Raw genomic sequence first — 19,249 nt, 5'->3', positions numbered from 1 at the left:
GAAATTCACCCTAGAGGGTATTCTTAGGGTATTCATACGATTTAGCCAATTTTCACCCTGATATTCTTATAGTAGATATTCTTATAAAAAAACGTGTACTTTGTTTGTCTTTTTTTTACAACCAAACCAAATAGAACTGAATCTGATTGAGTTAGAAATGGTTTAACAACAGAACTTTTATCTCACTGAATAACAATTATAATTTAGCACGTTAAAATTTGTTTACAGACGTTTTGATACACGAGTCGTGTAGCGGCTAAAAGGGGCTTAGATTATTCACGATGATTACAGTAGCAATATCATTTCAGTCAGGCACATCTCAAATAATTTTGAACCTTCGCAAACACTAAAACAACATTAACTCTTCCATCATGTTTTTTATTTTCAGTTACAAATAACAAAATAATCTGGTTTATTTACAAAATCTCAAAAATCGATTATTGCAGACCTTTTACTACACCTTGGCAGAGACAAAACCAGGTACATGGATGGATGGATGGTATCAAATTTGATCAACTTTGTTTGCAGCTTTTTGCTGGCTACCCGAGCACCTAATAGTCATGGAATATTTACTCTTCCAGTCACAATCTTCACAATCACAAAACACGTTTTCCTCTGATATAACAATGTGCAAATGAACTGAAGATTTTAATCGTTATTGGGAAATCCCATTGGTTGAAATTTGTTTGACTCGCTCAATCCATTTTGTATGGTAAGCATTATATTCTTCAATTAGGTTATCGAGTCCTTTGTTATTGTTCCCATACGCGACTTCTTCTGCATCCAGTGAACCGTGACGTCCGTTATTCATCAATTTGTTACCCCCGGCTAAATCGAATTCCGGAGCTTTGGCGAATTTTGGTTTACCACGGATACGCCCAATCAGTCGATATGCAGCTGAAATTGAAAACGGTATGTTAAGATTTTTTTTATTATTTTGCCGTGTTTGTCCCTTATTCTAGATTTTGCTGAATTTTGATTTTGATTTTGAATTTAAAACTATGCGTCCTGTTTCGCCTTTGCAACCTCTTGGGATCGGGTCACAAGTTTTCGCTTGTCTCGTTCTAACTTTTAGTCAGATTAAAATGATTAAAAAAGATTAATGCTTTATTGACTTTATAACACCAGTTCTTATAGAAAGTTGCAGAAGAATGGTCACAAAATGATGAATATAAAACATTTCCAGTCTTGAGACAAAATTGATGTTCTTTATTAAAATAAACGCATAGTTCGATGATTTATCGGCGACCCAAAAAATATCAGCGATCTGATTGGTTAAACAGAGTACAATATATCTTGTATTTTACATCTACAAAATATAAATCGACTAAAGGATTTTGTTGTATTGTAGCGGCAGCAGCAATCTAACGTCAATTTGCTACAAATGCGCCCTGTGCTTTTTTCCAACATGAAAAGTGCATTTTTTGGGTCACCGATAACTATTACTTATCGGTGATCCAAAAAATATCAGCAATCTGATTGGTTAAAAAGAGTACAATATATCTTATATTTTACATGTAAAAATATAAATTGACGAAAAGATGTTGTTGCATTGTAGCGGTAGAAGCAATCTAACGTCACTTTGCTACAAAAGTGTCCCCCAACACAAAAAGTGCATTTTTTGGGTCACCGATAAACCAGTTATCAGACATTTGCTCGTACAATATGGAAATATTTTACTCGTTCCGGATTTTCCGTATATTTTCCTCGCCTAAAGGCTCGGAAAATATTGTACGGAAAAATCTCGGAACTCGTAAAATATTTCTCATATTGTACTCGCAACTGTCCGATAACTATTACATATCATTACAATCATTTAACGTTATATGGATGTTGTGAGCGTGGAAAAGACGTTGTTTTGACGTCCACTTACCTGAATCTTTGTTCCTGACAAAGAATTCCCATACAACACCAGCCAACAATGCACAAACCAGTAACCCGATTTCCGTGTACACAACCCGCTTAAAGACTACTTCTTGGTAGAAATCCAACTCCTCAGCTGCTTGCACCTCTAAGCGTGTATCGTCTGTAGGGTTCTAGAATGAGAAAAAGAATGATTACTTACACTGGAATAGACCTTATGATGCATTGTGGGATTGTTTCGGGAGTATTACAATAGAATTCCCTCGAGAAATTCCTAAGCGATTTCTATTGTAATACTCCGAAAACAATCCCACGATGCATCGCTTTTATAGAAAAATTAAAAACTCCGATAAGGTCTATTTTCATTAGACGATGCTATTGATTTTACTACCGACCCCCCCCCCCCTGTGCTATTGTCTGTTTTAGAGGGTCAGTAACCGCGGTAAAATATAAAAGAGCATTGTCGGGGTGTCAGGGCGGTTTACGGGAAAAAAAGTGGTGGTAGAGTTTGGAACAAACACTTTTTGATCTGCTAAAAGTTTTATCAGTGGCGGAGATCCTCCTAAACTATTCCCTTTTTTAGTGATTTTGTGTAGACGATAAAAGATCGTCTAGGTCTTCATAAACTCGGTCCTATATAACTCGAATGTGTCCTTAACTCGAACAAGTTTTTCCCTTCAGTTATCAATGCCAACTCATAATTTCTATAACTTGAACAAGTTTCTGTTCGCCGCGCGTGTTCGAGTTAATTGATATTTTTTTCAAGGGTGTTAAAATTGTTTAAAGTTCTGTGACTGTTATTATATATTTGAGGTTAAAATGCTAAATAACGTTATTTCAAATTCTTGAGGTAGGTAATTTTATTTCAGGAAAAGCTGTTATTTGACTAGCGGAGTCTTTAATTGCCTTTTTTGTGAATATTATCAATGTCTTAAACTTGGTTTTTCGGTTTACCCGCGGTCGGGTAGGGTTTTGGGTTACCGGGAGAACGGTCGCTGGGAATTAACCTCTGAGGTATTTAAAAACAGATTTTATATGCTTTTTTCCTAACCCTTAAAGAGATAATCTTTAATGTCAGAAACTTCCGCCGGCAGAACTTGCTAAAATTCGCGCGAAATACGAAAAAATTCGCAAATGGCTAGACTTATCTGGCCGCGATAATTTCTGACTTTAAATGGTCGACTGTCTAAACTAGAGCTAAAGGACGTACCTTGATCGGCTTTAGTTCCTTAGCGATGATTTCAAACAATTTATCAGGATGTCTTCTCAAATATTTTCTGAAACATTTCTCCGTATTTGTTGATCCTTCTCTCTTCATAACAACACCATACGTTACCGGATGTTCAAATTCACGATCTATTCTCAGCTTCGTTTTGTCGAGGAAGTCAGTATTTGTGGTGAGAATGAAATTGTCCATCAATGCTCCGTGCAGATGTCGGTCTTCGGTTAGATTGGTGAATAGTTGGAAATGATTCATATAGGCTATGGCGAAAAGAAATTATTTCTTAGAATTATTTATAGTTGTAGAGGGTGTTTATCTTCTCCTCGTAGAGTGCTCGATAAGTAAATGGAGCGTTACTATAATAAAGAGTTTTTACTGATGATTGGTGCCTGAGCACCATGAAACTCTGAGTTTGTGTCAACTCTTTATTATTAGAATTATTATATACAGTCTGTTCCTCTAATGAATCCTGCGTTGTAACACACGCACGTGCGTTATTTGTCGTTCTTTAAAGCATATGTAGTTAATTCCCTTGATAAACAAAGAGTAATGAATACGTAGGGGTGGTACCACAGATATGCAACTTTAAGCTATCTCCAGCAAAAAAAAGTGAAGCAAAAATTTGACTTTTTAAATTTCGTGCCGATTGATAGGATCTAGCATTTTAATTGTTTTCGGAGCGCGAGATAAAAAAAAAGTAGGCGGCAAACGCTATTTCACATCTCTCAAACCGGTGAAATTGCATATTTTAGTCACGTGACTTTGGTAGGAAATCCTTCCAAACTTAGGCTTCACTTTTCGATAAAAGCCGCAAATCTAGCCCTTCGGGCTTTACAGATCTGTGGGTGGTACAGTCACTTTCGGTCGGGGTTGTAGAGGGCGACATTTGTCGTTCTTTATGAAATTTGTCGTTCTTTTTGTCTATTTTTAGCAAATGCAGTATTCTTTAGATAAACCCCCTCTATAAGTCTTAATATAATTTGGTTTAGTTTACTTTAGACGACCAACTTTCTGACTCATTTCACCAGGGGGTCTAAACTGAGTTGTAAGGACCACTGTCTGGCAAGTCAAACAAGTTTTGTAACTATGTATCCCCCCTGATTTGACAAATGATCGGTTGTCAAGTAAATCGAATACATTAACCTGTTGAGCTGTGAGCTTTGTCATTGAGGTTTGGAAATGTTTCATGTTTAGGTCAATTTTTTGCTTTTTTTGTAGCCTAGAAATCTAAGCCAGATTGATTCAGTCGCTTGGTAAAATCTGATAATAAGCTGTGATTGAATATCAGTTTTTCAAGGCAAACTTAAAACTCCATACATCATAAAAATCATTAGAGCGCCGATAACGCTATACTGCCGTCAGCCGTAGTTTGGCCTTGTAAAATCTGGCTTGGTTAACCAGCCTACTTTATATGCTCCTTCTTGACGAAAACGAAAGCTAAAGGTTTTGTTTTTAAATAAGAGTGATATCGTTTGCTTACTCATCAATTTTAATTCACAACCTTTTTCACATTGGATTGACCATAGTGTGGAGCGAGATCGGCCAAAAAAGAGGAAAATAAAAACATTTCTTGCTTATATTAGCATAATATAACAATAGCAAGACACTGTCCTGATATGAAATATGTGCCTGATATGAAACGGAAACACTTATGTAAATATAAAACCTTGAATCAACAGATTTTGAACAAACCTTTAGCTTCTGCGTTCAATCCAACTGCTAATTGAAATTCCGCTGATCCTCGTACTGCTCCGATCTATAAAGATAAAGAACATAATATAAAATTCAATGTTTTCAAGAGTGGCAATCGGGGGGGGGGGGGTGGGTACTTAGGCGAGAGAAGGGTACGGGTATGTGTCGCCCTTAAAGGTGCCTTTTTGGCTCTTGAAAGACCCTTTAAGGTTTGGAAAAAACAGAAAATTAAATTTCAGTCCCAATAAGGGTCGTAAAAGTCGCACAATTTTTCTATTTTTACTCCTTTTTAATCTCGCTAAGGGTTCGAGGATCAAAAATCGGGCGGCACATACCCGTCAACTCCCAACCTTAGTACCCTCCATCCCCGGGGTGGTAATGTTTGATTGCCCGATGCAAAATCTGAAGCTATTGAGACTAAGCTATTCTTTAGTACATTAAGGGTTCGGGTAACATTTACAATACAAGGCCCATGCCACTTTTTTGAAAAGTAAAAATATTTGGTTGGGCCTCCTTAGACTCTACATTCATTGCCCCCTCCCACTTTCCATTTCCTAGCGTGGTTTCTGCAATATTAAACTACTGTGATCCGTATAAAACTTTGTCCTTTTGGAGCTGTTTGTTATGAAAGTGATGGGAGGGTGGTGCATGATATTTTTATTCAAAGCACTAATATTATTACTTTTCAAAATTTCGAAAGATTGAGTTTGGTAATTTTAAATACACCTTTTCAACCGTAGTCGCGCTCTTGACCGCTTTATCCCACTAAAACCACAGATATCTGTAACGCCCGAAGGGCTAGATAGGCAACTTTTAGCTTTCTCCAGCAAAAAAAAGTGAAGCAAAAATTTGACTTTTTAAATTTCGTGCCGATGGATAGGATCTAGCATTTTAATTGTTTTCAGAGCGCTAGATCAGAAAAATTAGGCGGAAACGCTATTTCGCATCTCTCAAACCAGTGAAATTGCTTGTTGTCACGTGATTTCTTTGGTAGGAAATCCTACCAAAACTTGCTTCACTTTTCGATAAAGGCCGCAAATCTAGCCCTTCGGGCTTTACAGATCTGTGACTAAAACCGTCCCAATCATTTTTTGACGCATTTTTCTATTGTCTATAGGTGCGAAAAAGGTTGGGACGGTTTTAGTGGGATAAAGTGGACAAGAAATGCCCGCGCGACTACGGTCGAAAAGGTGTATTCGCATGTTATTGCATTGGGCATTTTGCAAAGTAGACAAATGGTAATTGACACGAGAGTTTACAAAAAACCTGCAGAGTCAAAAGTTTGGCATATATAAACCTTTACCTTAGCACCGGCGATATTGAACACGGGCGTTGTACTAACAGAGAGGGCAGCTGTTATCAATCCAGTAAACAGTGATATCAACACAATACCCAATAAGATCCACATGATACAAAACGCCCGCGCGTACGGTGATTTGGGTGAGCGGTCGCCGTAACTGTGAAATGTTGAAAATGATTTTATTAAGGCTGAGTTGATGATATTTTTACTCTTAGTCCCTGGCTCTTCCTTTTTCATTAGAATTTGGATTTAAATGAATATTCCTTTTAAATAAAGGTATTGGGGACACGAGAAGTTTTTTTCGCGTTGGTGCAATGCAACATGCTCCATCCCACCAACCTGAAACGCTTCCTCGTATCTCCACCCCATTGGAGTTTTGGGAATTGAACATTTGGGCTTAGCTTCTCTCACTATTGTCAAAATCAGCGTGTCTTTTGGGTATTTCCCCAACTTTTTGTCCCATGAAACAAAAAAAAGAAACCATGAGACACACTTTTTTTTGTGTTGAGGTGGAGCATGTTGCATTGCACCAACGCGAAAAAAACTTCTCGTGACCCCAAAACTCTCAGGCTGCTTTTTTCTTTTAATTGTTCTCTTATGTCTTGACAATTTTCAGCATCGTGTCCTTATAAAATCGCTGTTACGTAATAAATTCAACTATTAGCTGTTTTCACACTTACCCTACTGTAGTCATGGTAACAAACGCCCACCAAACTCCTTCCCAGGCCCCAGAGAAAAAAGTGGGTGGAAATTCATCTGAGTTCTTCTTCTTGTCCTACGAAACAAAAGAAATAATGAAGGTTAACTTGCAGAATCATTTAACGTATCTTCTATACCCATTTTCTTACTCTTTCTTACATACACTTTTTTTATAAGAACAAACTATATAAGAACATAAGGCTTCGATGGCTAAAATGTTAAGAACAAGTTAAGAACATTTTGAGGCTTTATGGACTCAAAAACACCCGTTTTCTTATAGGAAAATGGGTAAAAATGGTCACAAAATGGTGAAAATAACAACATACTAAGAACATTTTTATTTAGGTTTAAATCTCAAAAAGTTAAGACCATCCAAAGGCTTCAAAGATTTTGGATGTTTTTATTATTAAAAAAAAAACGTGTAGAACAAAAGATAGTACAACCTTCGCCGACAACTTTTTACGATTATCTTTTTCAAATGAGGTATTACTTTTATCTATATATTTTCTCATTCAACACCAATGTATCAAAATGTGCAGACTGCCAATATTTTTAGAACTTTACTTTTACGATAAATTTTCTTGGGTTGGTTTGGTTTTCTTTGCTTTTTCGGTTTAGTTCTTCAATCGCGATATTAAGTTTCCAAAAATATATACGGCTTGTAATTGCTAACACTGTGAGACCACTCAATGGGAGACACAAAAATGAAAAAGTATCACTTACTAAACCCTATACGTTGAAACCACTCAACATGGCAGACACAAAAATGAAAAGCATCACTTACTAAACACCATAGGTTGAGACCACTCAACATGGTAGACACCAAAATGAAAAAGCATCGCTTACTAAACCCTATACGGTGAAACCACTCAACATGGCCGACACAAAAATGAAAAAGCATCACTTACTAAACACCATAGGTTGAGACCACTCAACATGGCAAACACAACAATGAAAATCAGACATCACTTACTAAACGCTATGCGGTGAGACCACTCAACATGGCAGACACAAAAATGAAAAAGCATCACTTACTAAACACTATACGGTTAGACCACTCAACATGGCAGACACAGCAATGAAAATCAACATCACTTACTAAACACCATACGGTGAGACCACTCAACAATTAAAATCAACATCACTTACTAGACACCATACGGTAAGGCTACTCAACATGGCAGACACAACAACGAAAAAGCATCACTTACTAAACGCTATACGGTGAGACCACTCAACATGGCAGACACAAAAATGAAAAAGCATCACTTACTAAACACCATACTGCGAGACCACTCAACATGGCAGACACAACAACGAAAAAGCATCACTTACTAAACACTATACGGTTAGACCACTCAACATGGCAGACACAGCAATGAAAATCAACATCACTTACTAAACACCATACGGTGAGACCACTCCACTCAACATGGCAGACACAACAATGAAAATCAACATAACTTACTAAACACCATACGGTGAGACCACTCTACATGGCAGACAAAACAATGAAAATCACATCACTTACTAAACACCATACGGTGAGACCACTCCACTCAACATGGCAGACACAACAATGGAAATCAACATAACTTACTAAACACCATACGGTGAGACCACTCCACTCAACATGGCAGACACAACAATGAAAATCAACATAACTTACTAAACACCATACGGTGAGACCACTCTACATGGCAGACAAAACAATGAAAATCAACATCACTTACTAAACACCATACGGTGAGACCACTCCACTCAACATGGCAGACACAACAATGAAAATCAACATAACTTACTAAACACCATACGGTGAGACCACTCTACATGGCAGACAAAACAATGAAAATCAACATCACTTACTAAACACCATACGGTGAGACCACTCCACTCAACATGGCAGACACAACAATGGAAATCAACATAACTTACTAAACACCATACGGTGAGACCACTCCACTCAACATGGCAGACACAACAATGAAAATCAACATCACTTACTAAACACCATACGGTGAGACCACTCAACATGGCAGACACAATAATGAAAATCAACATGGGCCAAGTATTCCAGATGGTCCTCAGTAGAACTTGTGTTCTTGAGTTCAACTCTTGGAACAGTTTATCGGGAACAAGTAGTAAAACTCTCGGCGCCGTAACGATTGGAAGGAATGGATAATCTTTGAATTGTGTCGAATGTTTTCCTTCGAGTCCTAAAATGATACCATTTTAAAATAGACGATATCGGCTTCACATGAAAACTCAGATTTGTCCCCCGAGAATTCCCCACAATGCTTTCTGCAGAAAAAATTTCACCGTGAACTTTTTCCCGCGCAAAGCATTGTGGGCAATATTCGGGGGTCAAATCTGAGTTTTCACGTTAAGCCGATATCGTCCATTGATTAAGAATGTCAATCTAATGGCCGACTTTAGGCGTGGGTGGGGTCTCATTAAGGAACTCTAAGTCCAATGAGTCCCAAAGCTAGATAGGGTTCTTCAACCTTTCTGAAAGTGATGCCATAAAATTTCCGCCATATTTCGGATAGCGCATTAGATGGCAAATTCGTATTTATTTTGCTCGGCACATTTTCGAAAATCTGGGTAGTAGATATTACCATGAACATATAAACGACTGGACATCTATCTTTTATTGTCTCTTTGAAGCGAGCTTCGTTGCCGCCTGTATTTCAATATTGGTATCAAAAATCCGACAATATTCCGTCGTAACTTTATTTCTTTGAATTATTTAGGTAAAAGGATCGATAGAGCTTGAACATTACTCCTAATGTACCGGGTGCGCCACAAAAAAGTTTCTCTCTTTAAAACTAATTTTCTAGAAATCTAAAGATTTTAACCATTCTTATTTTACTGGAAAGAAGAAAGATAAACTTAAATTTTTATGGGTCATTTATTAAATTCGATTCATTAGATCAAAAGTTATGCTCAATTGAATAAAAAAGTTACTTTCTGAAAGTGCTCTAAAACGTTGAAAATCGACCTATTAAATTTTTATATAAAATTGGCAATCGCAATAAGCTTTACATGATTAAAAGCATTTTTCAGTGATTAAACACATAAAATTTCGAAACTGAAAGACCAAAAGGGTTTAAAATCTTCATCAAAATCACTTTAATTTACTTTTACCGAAATTTTCCTCCGATTTTCGGTTTTAGATTGGATAAAGTCTATGTAAGGCTGGATCTACCTCGAAACCAATATTTTATGTATTTTCATGAATTTTACCAGATTTTTTTGCCTTTTTCGACGAATTTTCTGCCTTTTTTATTGAAATTCAACTTTTCTTTACACAACAAAAGGTCATTTAGACAGCTAATTATCATTTTTAATGACTGAAACGAAGGATGATGATGCATCATGTAATTATGCTTCTGTTTAATTTGATAGGTCAGTTTTCAACGTTTTCAAGCACTTTCTGAAAGTAACTTTTTTATTCAATTGAGCATAACTTTTGATCTAATGAATCGAATTTAATAAATGACCCATCACAATTTAAGTTTATCTTTCTTCTTTCCAGTTATGTAGAAATGATTCTTTTAAAATCATTAGATTTCTAGAAAATTAGTTTTAAAGAGAGAAACTTTTTTGTGGCGCACCCGGTACAAAAAAATTATTTTCGAATTTTTTCACAAGTTTGCAATATATTTTATCAACATTTTCAACTCTGAAATGCAGAATTTCAACTGCGTGTATACTTTTGAATCCCTTTTGTCACTCCAATAATTTTTTTTATGACTTGAAAAAAATACCGGGTGCGCCACAAAAAAGTTTCCCTCTTTAAAACTAATTTTCTCAAAATCTAAAAATTTCATAAGAACCATTTCTATTCCATTGGAAAGAAGAAAGATAGATTTAAATTTTGATAGGTCATTTATTAAATTCGATTCATTAGATCAAAAGTTATACTTAATTGAATAAAAAAGTTACTTTCAGAAAGTGCTAAAAACGTTAAAAATCGACTTATCAAAATTTTATTTTAAATTTGGCAATAGCAATAGCCTTTACATGATTAAGAGCATTTTTCAGTCACTAAACACATAAGTTTTGAAACTGAAGGGTCGAAAGGGTTTGAAATCTTTATCAAAGTCAATTTAATTTACTTTTACCGAAATTTTCCTCAGATTTTTGGTTTTAGACTGGATAAAGTCTATGTAAGGCTGAATCTACCTCGAAACCCATAGTTGATGTATTTTTATGAATTTTACAAGATTTTTTGGCCTTTTTCGACGAATTTTCTTCTTTTCATTGAAATTCAACCTTCCCTTATATAACAAAAGGTCATTAAGATAGCTAATTATAACTTCTAATGACTGAAACGAAAATACTGATGTTTCATGTAATTATGCTTCTGTTAAATTTGATAGGTCGATTTATAACGTTTTTGAACTCTTTCCGAAAGTAACTTTTTTATTCGATTGAGAATTACTTTTGATCTAATGAATCGTCTTTAATAAATGACCCATCAAAATTTAAGTTTATCTTTCTTCTTTCAAATGAAATAGGAATGGTTCTTTTAAAATTTTTAGATTTCGAGAAAATTAGTTTTAAAGAGAGAAACTTTTTTGTGGCGCACCCGGTAGCTTGCCAAAGTTGAGAGCCTGTGTAATAAGAATATCGAAATTAGAATGTGACACTCTCTAAAATTATTAGACACTTTTATATCAAAATTTAGAAATATTAGTCGGAGTTTTGACAAGCTGACGATAATTTTGTCTCTGTTATCTTTGTTATGATATATATAAAAGACTTGAGAAGAGTAGAACAACAGAGACTTTTGTCGAAGTTTTGACGTTGTTATCAAGGTATTCCCAAGTGGTATATCATCAAAATCTATTGTTTCATTTTATGCTTTTAACGAGGCGGCAACGAAGCTAGCAGTGTTATCTTTAAAAAGACAATGGAGATGGATGTCCAGTCGTTTATATGTTCATGATATTACTTTCGATCCAGCATTTGTAGGCAACCGTTGTAAGAAAAAGTACCTTCAAATTTTACATAGTATCTTTGCCTCGACCAAAATAAGGGTAAACTGGGGAGGCCAAAGTTCATTTTCGATATTTTCCATCTTTTTGACTGAAAACTGCTAATGTAGCCGGAGACTCACATAGTTCAATTAAATGCAATTCACAGGTTGCAAAATTAAAGTCTGAAGACAAATCACGCTTTTACTCGAAATTTTTATGTACGTGTTACATGACATTTATTTATGATTGGTTCAAATTTATTGACACTAATAAAGTTATCAGCTGTAAGTTGTAAGGCAAGTAACATTGGAATAAAATCACGTGAACTTTTTCGAGTAATCACATGTTTTGACTGCACTGATATAATTATGCAGCCCGTGTATTCAAATACTTACCTGCAGACTAGAAATTGACATTACTCGAAATTTATATGAAAAAGTTTGGGGGAGCATGCCAGGCTGACAATCCATACACAGGTTTAAAGGTTTTGTTTTTAAATAAGAGTGATATCGTTTGCTTACTCATCAAATTTAATTCACAAGCTTTTTCACATTGAATTGGCACAGATGAGCAAGATTGGTCAGAAAGATAATAACAATAGCAAGACACTGTTTTAATATGAAACATGTGTCTGACATGAAACGGGAACACTTATGTAAAAATAAAGCCTTTAAAGACTGTTTCTTACTTACCATACAAAGGGAAAGAAAGATCCAGTTCAGGATCGTCCGAATAATGGTCTTCGATAGCTTTGATTGATAAGAATTGGTGACCATACGTGACGTTACTTTTCGGACAGCAATAACCCATGATTTCACGGATAGCATGTGGCATGATTCCTGACAAAGTCAAAGTTTCTGAAAAAGAAAACAAAAAGAAAAGTAGATTTTAGTAAGTAAGTCTGCGACCGCAGTCTGAGGCGACCCGAAGGCTCCTCTTTCAATAGCTATCTACTCGAAGGTAGGGGAGGTCGCTACTCTTTCCCCCTGGATTGGTCCACTTACCCTTGATCCTTCTCTTAATTACTGAGCATCAAGCAGGGAGGCATCAAGTTCAATTTTGGGAACCCTGCTGGGGGTTGAACCCACAACCTTGCGAACCGTAGCCGAATGCTCTACCACTGACTATGGTCTCTAAAGTAGATTTTAAGCGCTAGGGCTCTGACATTTTTTAAATATTTTTAGTCCACATAATTTTGTTTTGCCTCTTTCACCACATCAATATATTATATCCAAAATCTTTGAAGCCTTTGATGTTCTTAACTTTTTAGTTTAAAGCCTAAATGTTCGTAATATGTTCTTATTTTCACCATTTTGTGAGCATTTTTGTCCATTTTTGTACATTTTCTTAATAAATCGGGTGTTTCAGATTCCGCAAAGCCTTAAATTGTTCCTAACTTTCTTTGACCATCGAAGCGTTTTATTCTTATATAGACTAATACCCTAAGCCTTGACACATTGGAACTACTTTCCATGTGGCCAACTGATCGATTTTCAGTCTTTGCCCCATGGGGACAGTTCCCTTGTATTTTTGTCTTAAGGGAAATTAGTTTTTCAAACCTTCTTATGAAAAACGACGGTATATCTATTAGACTTACTTCCGTCGAAATGAACATTACTATACGGTTGCGTCATCTGAAAACCAACTCCGAAATCCAATCCTTGCTCACATTTCTCGTCCAAAGTGTGATTTTTCAATGTCTGCACATGTGCGTCATATTTTTCTTGATGGGGAAATTCTTTGAACAGTGTTTTTGAGTTCTAAAATGGTTAAAAAGTATATAGCTAATTTGATACGAAAGAAACCTTGTCATATTTTATAATACTTATCTGTAATGAGTTGATCATCTATACTCTAAATCTCTAATCTTAACTTTTTGAGAGCTTTCCAAAAATATACAACAGGTCTCTCTTTTCTCAAGCTAAACTTTTCATTAAATTTTGAACGTATGATTTTTGCCTGAGGCCGCCATATTTGTCCGAAAAACACACCAAAATGTCTGAAAAAAATTGGTATCCATGTTATTTTGATTGACCTCTTAGCCTTCCAAAAATGTATATCAAGTGCTTTGACTAAAAAAATCAAGCGAGTTTACAAATTCCCCCCTACGAGCATGTTAACTCATTGTTAAATTTGACTTTAAAATGACATATGAAAAAACATGTTTTTTTATGAGCAAGTGTCCCTCTGAGAGGCAAAAACTGGACGACTTGAAAAATATTACAGGCTGATGTATATGCTTATGTTATGCCTTTGAAATCTGTTATTAAAAAAATATGTTCTTACCTTCATGTAGTTCATTTTGATTTCTATTTTTTCATTAGCTAGTGAACTTGGTACCCGCCATTTTATAAGAGCTTCTACACGCGTGTAAAAGAGAAGTGTAATTTGCAGAACGATGACCAGTCGAGACATGTTTTACCAGGATTCTTTTGAAGTTTTTTTTTGTCTGTTACATTTGAGTTATTTCTAAAAATTGAATAGCAGGAAAAGTCAAATACAGTCCAGTCAATTAGGCTGCAATCAAAAAAATGTTGGTTTGCCGTCACCTGACCGACCCTAACTCGAAACACGCCGACCCAAAAAGATTTTATTACGATCGTCTATTGTGTCTGTCTCATCCGATTTTAAGCTTACAACAATCGTGAATTCCCTTCTAGCTCTTCCGATTTCATTTCAATATTATCCAAATGTAAGTTGAACTTTCATAAATCCTCACAATAAAATCTTATTCCAACCGACCGACCAATCTCCAAAACCTAGGGTTGGGTGGCGGCAAACCAACATTTTTTCAGTCCAAGTTTTTAAGTCCAGTTTTTTAAGTTGTTCCAGAGTACTGAGGACGCCTGGCGATACTTTTTCTAGTACACACAGTAACTGATGGAGGACTCTCGATTTCGACGCACGTTACGACACCAGGGTGTACTGACTTCCGTTTATTGGGTCCGGTGTGTATTTTAGCGCGACATTGAGTGACCAGGCCTGCACATAACACACCAAGCTCGTTAGGCCACCACTCTTTCTACGACCATAGACTTTTTAAAATTGACCTCATTTTCAAAGAGATGTTATTCGTAATATCCATATTGTTTTGTTATCCCACTTATTAAATTCCATTGATTTACCTCAGTTCAAAAGTGACAAAGCTGAAAGAATACTACATAATCTTGTTTTAACGAAAGTTTATTATTTTCTCACTTCTCTACCCGACATCATCGATTATTATTGATCAAAAATCCTCAAAAATTATCCAATAATTTGTAGTCCTGCAACAAAATAAAAACTGTACTTTTTTTTGACAGAACCCCGACAAATATGATTATGCCCGAAGCATAACTTGACGCCTTGACGCCCTCTGGCAAAGTTTGACGGAGGCGGTTTCGATGTAGAAATGTGAGCCATCTCGTTACAGCAGGTATCTAAGCTTCTTATTTTATCAATTACTTACAGCTTTATATACAGTGTGTCCCAGAAAAAGTGGACAAATTTCCATATAAAGAAAATCCTCAAAACTCGTCAACTTAACTGGACTGGACTAAAATTCAATTCAATCAATAGATATTCGACTCCCTAGATAATTGAATAGGTAAGTATGCAAGTCATTAAGGATTTGCCCACGCATACATTCTACCTATAGCTGACTGGAGAGGCACCGAAACTGATAGGAACTTTTTCTTTGTTCACCCCATGAACAAGGAAGTACTTTAGAAGCATTTTTTGAAACCGTTTTTAAGCCAACAAGTGTACTGTATGTCTTCTCGACATGAGTGGATGTCAGAGCTTCGGTTCTCGGCTTTTTTTATATCTTTTAAAAATTTTTAAGATCAAAAAATCTAAACTCTCTTGATTTTCTCCGTCAGTTCTCTCTTCTTCGATTTGAAAACAAACTCAGCAAATTTTAACTGTCAAACAAAGACATTCGAGCTGCAATATCACCAATGCATGATATGATAAAGACGAGATGTTTGAATTTAAACGATGAAACTAGTAGTCTAGCACGCTAAACTACTAATTTAGACATAGTAGAAATAAAGCAAAAAGTAATGGAGGGAACAATTTTAGTCGTCTAGAAACCTTTGTGCACTAACTCCAAACAAAAGAAAAGTGTCAATATTGCAATTATAATTTTTTCCCGCTCAAAAAATTCTTGAAAAAATGTGTGTGGATTTGTGTGTTAAAAGTTTTGAGTTGATTTTGTTTTGAGAGTTTGTTGTTACTTGATAAATTGTTTTCTCGCTACGCAAGTTTCTGCGTAGCTAGCCGAGGTATTTAAAAGCCTGAAACACCGGATTCTTCCAGTCATTTATACAAAGTAAATTCCGTATTGTTATTAGTATTAGTGTTATTATTATTACACGCATTATAAACGACTCCAGTCTATGCAACTAGTGGCAAACGCCCGGGCTATTATAAGTGGTTCCGTATAGACGATAACGCCATGAATATCATGAATTTAATCATCCCCCATTCTTCAAAAAGATCTGTAGGCGACAACAAATTCCCAAGCAACCTGCAATAATCTGTGATAAACATTTTTATTTTTGACACTTACTTCTCCAACATTAATTTTTTTGTTTGCCCCCCCTGTTACAAAAACTTTTAACTGATGTTCTGATACCAGTGTAGCCCTCCTTAATCTATTGAGTGGTACTGACATCATATGGGATCGCTCAACTGGCATAGTTTCGTCGCGACCTGCGGCGCCCTGTTTTTTACCCCGCCCGAATAAAAACTCGAAGTTGAGATTGGTATTTTTTTTCTTAGTTGGCGCGTGACCACGCATTTGAGATCAAAAAAGATATTTGAAAATTTGAAAGTTACCAAAATCAATTTTTTGACTATATGGTCAGAGCCCTTAAATTAATGTAAGAAAAAGCCCTTAAGGAATTAATGTAAGAAGCCCTTAAAGAATGTAAGAATAATTTTAAGAACATTTAAGCCTGAAAGTCAAGAGAAAATAAAAACACTACTGAGTCTCTCTTAAATTATACTAGTTTTTGATTTAGATTGAAACTTTAGTCTTTTGACTTGAGAGGCTTTAACAGGCTAAACAGTGCCATCAATCTTACATCTTACTTGAAGTTTTTAAGTTTTACAGATTTTCCAATCGTGTATTTCCCCCTTTTAGATTGAATAGAAAATAGCATGTAACAGATGCAGGAATCCTATGAAAAAGGCATATTGTCCAAAAGTCATACGATTACCAGCATGAAGCGATTTGAAATTTAGGTGGAATCTTGCCTATTGTCACAAAACGTCGTTTCAACGTTCGTCTAATAGGGCTTTTCCATTTAAAAACCATACAGAGGGTGGACGAACCTTTCCAAGTCAAAAAAAAAATATTGAATACCCCCTGGAAAATTTGCAAAAGTACACTTGGAAAAATTCTTTTCGTACCTTAAAGTGAGGGTGGACGAACTGAAATCAGTCTTTTATCCCGTGGAAATTTTAGAATGAATTTTTATCCCCTTGGAAAAATGAAAAAGACCCCCTGGAAGCTTTTTTTGGATTACCCTCTGGAAATGTTCGTCCACCCATCTGTATGGATATAAAATGGAATGACCCAATGTTCACAACGTCCATATAACGTTAGATGAACGTTGAAACAACGTTGGTGAGCACATTCATAGTATCAATACTAATCAAATCACACGCTAAAACTCAAAAAGCACATTACTGTAACTGTAACATTTCGCCAGTAATTGCTTTTCTTGCTTACATACTAAGCAAAGAATTTCAAAGAAACTTTTCAAGTCAAGCTGTGAATTTTTTCTTTGGACCCTTGCATAGTTGTTGTATAGAATATCCGGCATTCTATTTTAAAATAACACTGTGACCACGCCTTATCTTATACTATCATATTTTTAAAGTACACTCTATTTCTTTTATAAGAACCAGTAAATTCTTAATGAGGCTCGATTGTTCTTAACCTGTTCTTATTTCTTTAGACCAAACCAGAGGTATATTCTAGGCTTGAACCTTATTTTTACAAATTTGGCTTTAAAACTCAGCCGTTTTTATTAAATTCAGTATTATTCTTAAACTGTTCTTATTTTTTTGGTGTTGTTGAGCCTCGTTGTTCTTATAAAATTATTCTCACAAGAAAGAGTAGATTAGATTGTAGATTGATAATCAAATTTGCTCCGAACATCATATTTTGATAGTCTGGCAAGCTCGAAGACTTATTTTTATATAAGTGTTCCCGTTTCATATCAGACACGTATTTCATGACAGGACAGTGCCTATTGTTATATTATGCTGATATAATCAAAAAATGTTTTTCTTTTCCTCTTTCTGCCCGATCTTGCTCCGCATCCGTGTCAATCCAATACAAAAAAACTTGGTAAATTAAAATTGATGAGTAAGCAAACGCTATCACTCTTATTTAAAAACACAAAATGTTAAGACATTATCGTATTATCATATACACATCACTGTATATGATACCTGTCCTCCCTATTGGGGAATGGGCCCAACTCCTTGCGCAGTATCACCCACACTCTTGTATCAGAGTAGTTGTACACAATTCCCCTCACATGGTATGGGTTGACTCGGGCGAAGGTACTATGTTCACTTGCCAAGTGAACCGTAGTAATACAGTGGGAATCGAACTCGGACTTCCCAGACGGTACTTTAGGCGTAAAAACTTTCGCGAGCAGAAACTTTCGTGAGGACGAAAAATCGCGAAATTCACGACATTTACTTTCGCGAATTTAACGGAAAAATAATTTTCGTCAGCATAAACTTTTGCGAATCAAGTCGTATAAAATTGAGAATTTTCACATGAAAAAATGGCTTAGTAGTCAAGAGCGACGACCGTCATACCACTACACCACTACACTGTATTACATGAGTTTTAAATGACTCGAGTCTATAATATTTTGATTGAGATACAGAATTCCCTTAACACCGTGCTCTAATTGAAAAAAATGTGATTTTAAAGGATTCATAAAGTGCTAGATACACCACACAATATGTTGGCATAAAGTGCAAGATACACCACACAATATATTGGCATAAAGTGCTAGATACACCACACAATATATTGGCATAAAGTGCAACACACACAATATATTGGCAAATACCACACAATATGTTGCATAAAGTGCTACACCACACAATATATTGATAAATGCAGATACACCACACAATATTTGGCATAAAGTGGATACATAAAGTGCTAGATACACCACACAATATGTTGGCATAAAGTGCAAGATACACCACACAATATATTGGCATAAAGTGCAAGATACACCACACAATATATTGGCATAAAGTGCTAGATACACCACACAATATGTTGGCATAAAGTGCAAGATACACCACACAATATATTGGCATAAAGTGCAAGATACACCCCCAATATATGGCAAAAGTAGATACACCACACAATATATTGGCATAAAGTGCTAGATACATCACACAATATATTGGCATAAAGTGTTAGATACACCACACAATATATTGGCAAACGAGATGGCGAGC

The 19,249-nt window shown here is 35.8% G+C and overlaps 3 protein-coding genes across 4 annotated transcripts in view; 2 read left to right on the top strand and 1 right to left on the bottom strand.

Moving 5' to 3' along the window:
• Positions 1–19,249, top strand: part of LOC136821844 (uncharacterized) — a 386,618-nt gene that overhangs the window by 92,782 nt on the left and 274,587 nt on the right. The gene's annotated exons all lie outside the window — the stretch shown is intronic.
• On the bottom strand, positions 363–14,232 carry LOC136821876 (uncharacterized). Its single transcript, XM_067078118.1, has 10 exons — positions 14,048–14,232; positions 13,359–13,521; positions 12,454–12,618; positions 8,781–8,992; positions 6,758–6,852; positions 6,081–6,234; positions 4,778–4,841; positions 3,074–3,345; positions 1,874–2,036; positions 363–897 (listed from the first exon to the last, which is right to left on the bottom strand). The coding sequence occupies exons 1-10, from the start codon at positions 14,174–14,176 to the stop codon at positions 656–658; spliced, it is 1,659 nt and encodes a 552-aa protein (XP_066934219.1). The 5' UTR covers positions 14,177–14,232; the 3' UTR covers positions 363–655.
• The window catches only part of LOC136821877 (calmodulin-like), a 48,710-nt gene continuing 30,281 nt past the window's right edge, over positions 821–19,249 (top strand). The window contains exons 1-2 of one of the 2 annotated variants that reach the window (XM_067078122.1): positions 821–912; positions 15,064–15,176. Coding sequence is in view for 1 of the 2 variants with exons in the window: in XM_067078119.1 (XP_066934220.1) it covers positions 892–912 (21 nt within the window). In the remaining variant the exon portion in view is untranslated. The remainder of the gene's footprint in view (positions 913–15,063; positions 15,177–19,249) is intronic. The other variant, XM_067078119.1, reaches the window with a different exon arrangement.

The sequence above is a fragment of the Clytia hemisphaerica genome, unplaced genomic scaffold (assembly GCF_902728285.1).
Source record: "Clytia hemisphaerica strain Z4C2 unplaced genomic scaffold, Clytia hemisphaerica genome assembly, whole genome shotgun sequence".
NCBI lineage: Eukaryota > Metazoa > Cnidaria > Hydrozoa > Leptothecata > Clytiidae > Clytia > Clytia hemisphaerica.
Note: the sequence above shows the minus strand (reverse complement) of the source record. Positions and strands in the feature narration are given on the sequence as shown.

Excerpts from the sequence above, each read along its gene's own strand:
- LOC136821876 (XM_067078118.1), bottom strand. The coding sequence starts at position 14,176 with ATGTCTCGACTGGTCATCGTTCTGCAAATTACACTTCTCTTTTACACG. Across the intron at positions 8,993-12,453 it reads TCTTTCTTTCCCTTTGTATG|GACTCGAAGGAAAACATTCG; the intron begins GTAAGTAAGAAA and ends GTATCATTTTAG. Across the intron at positions 4,842-6,080 it reads TCAATATCGCCGGTGCTAAG|ATCGGAGCAGTACGAGGATC; the intron begins GTAAAGGTTTAT and ends TTATCTTTATAG.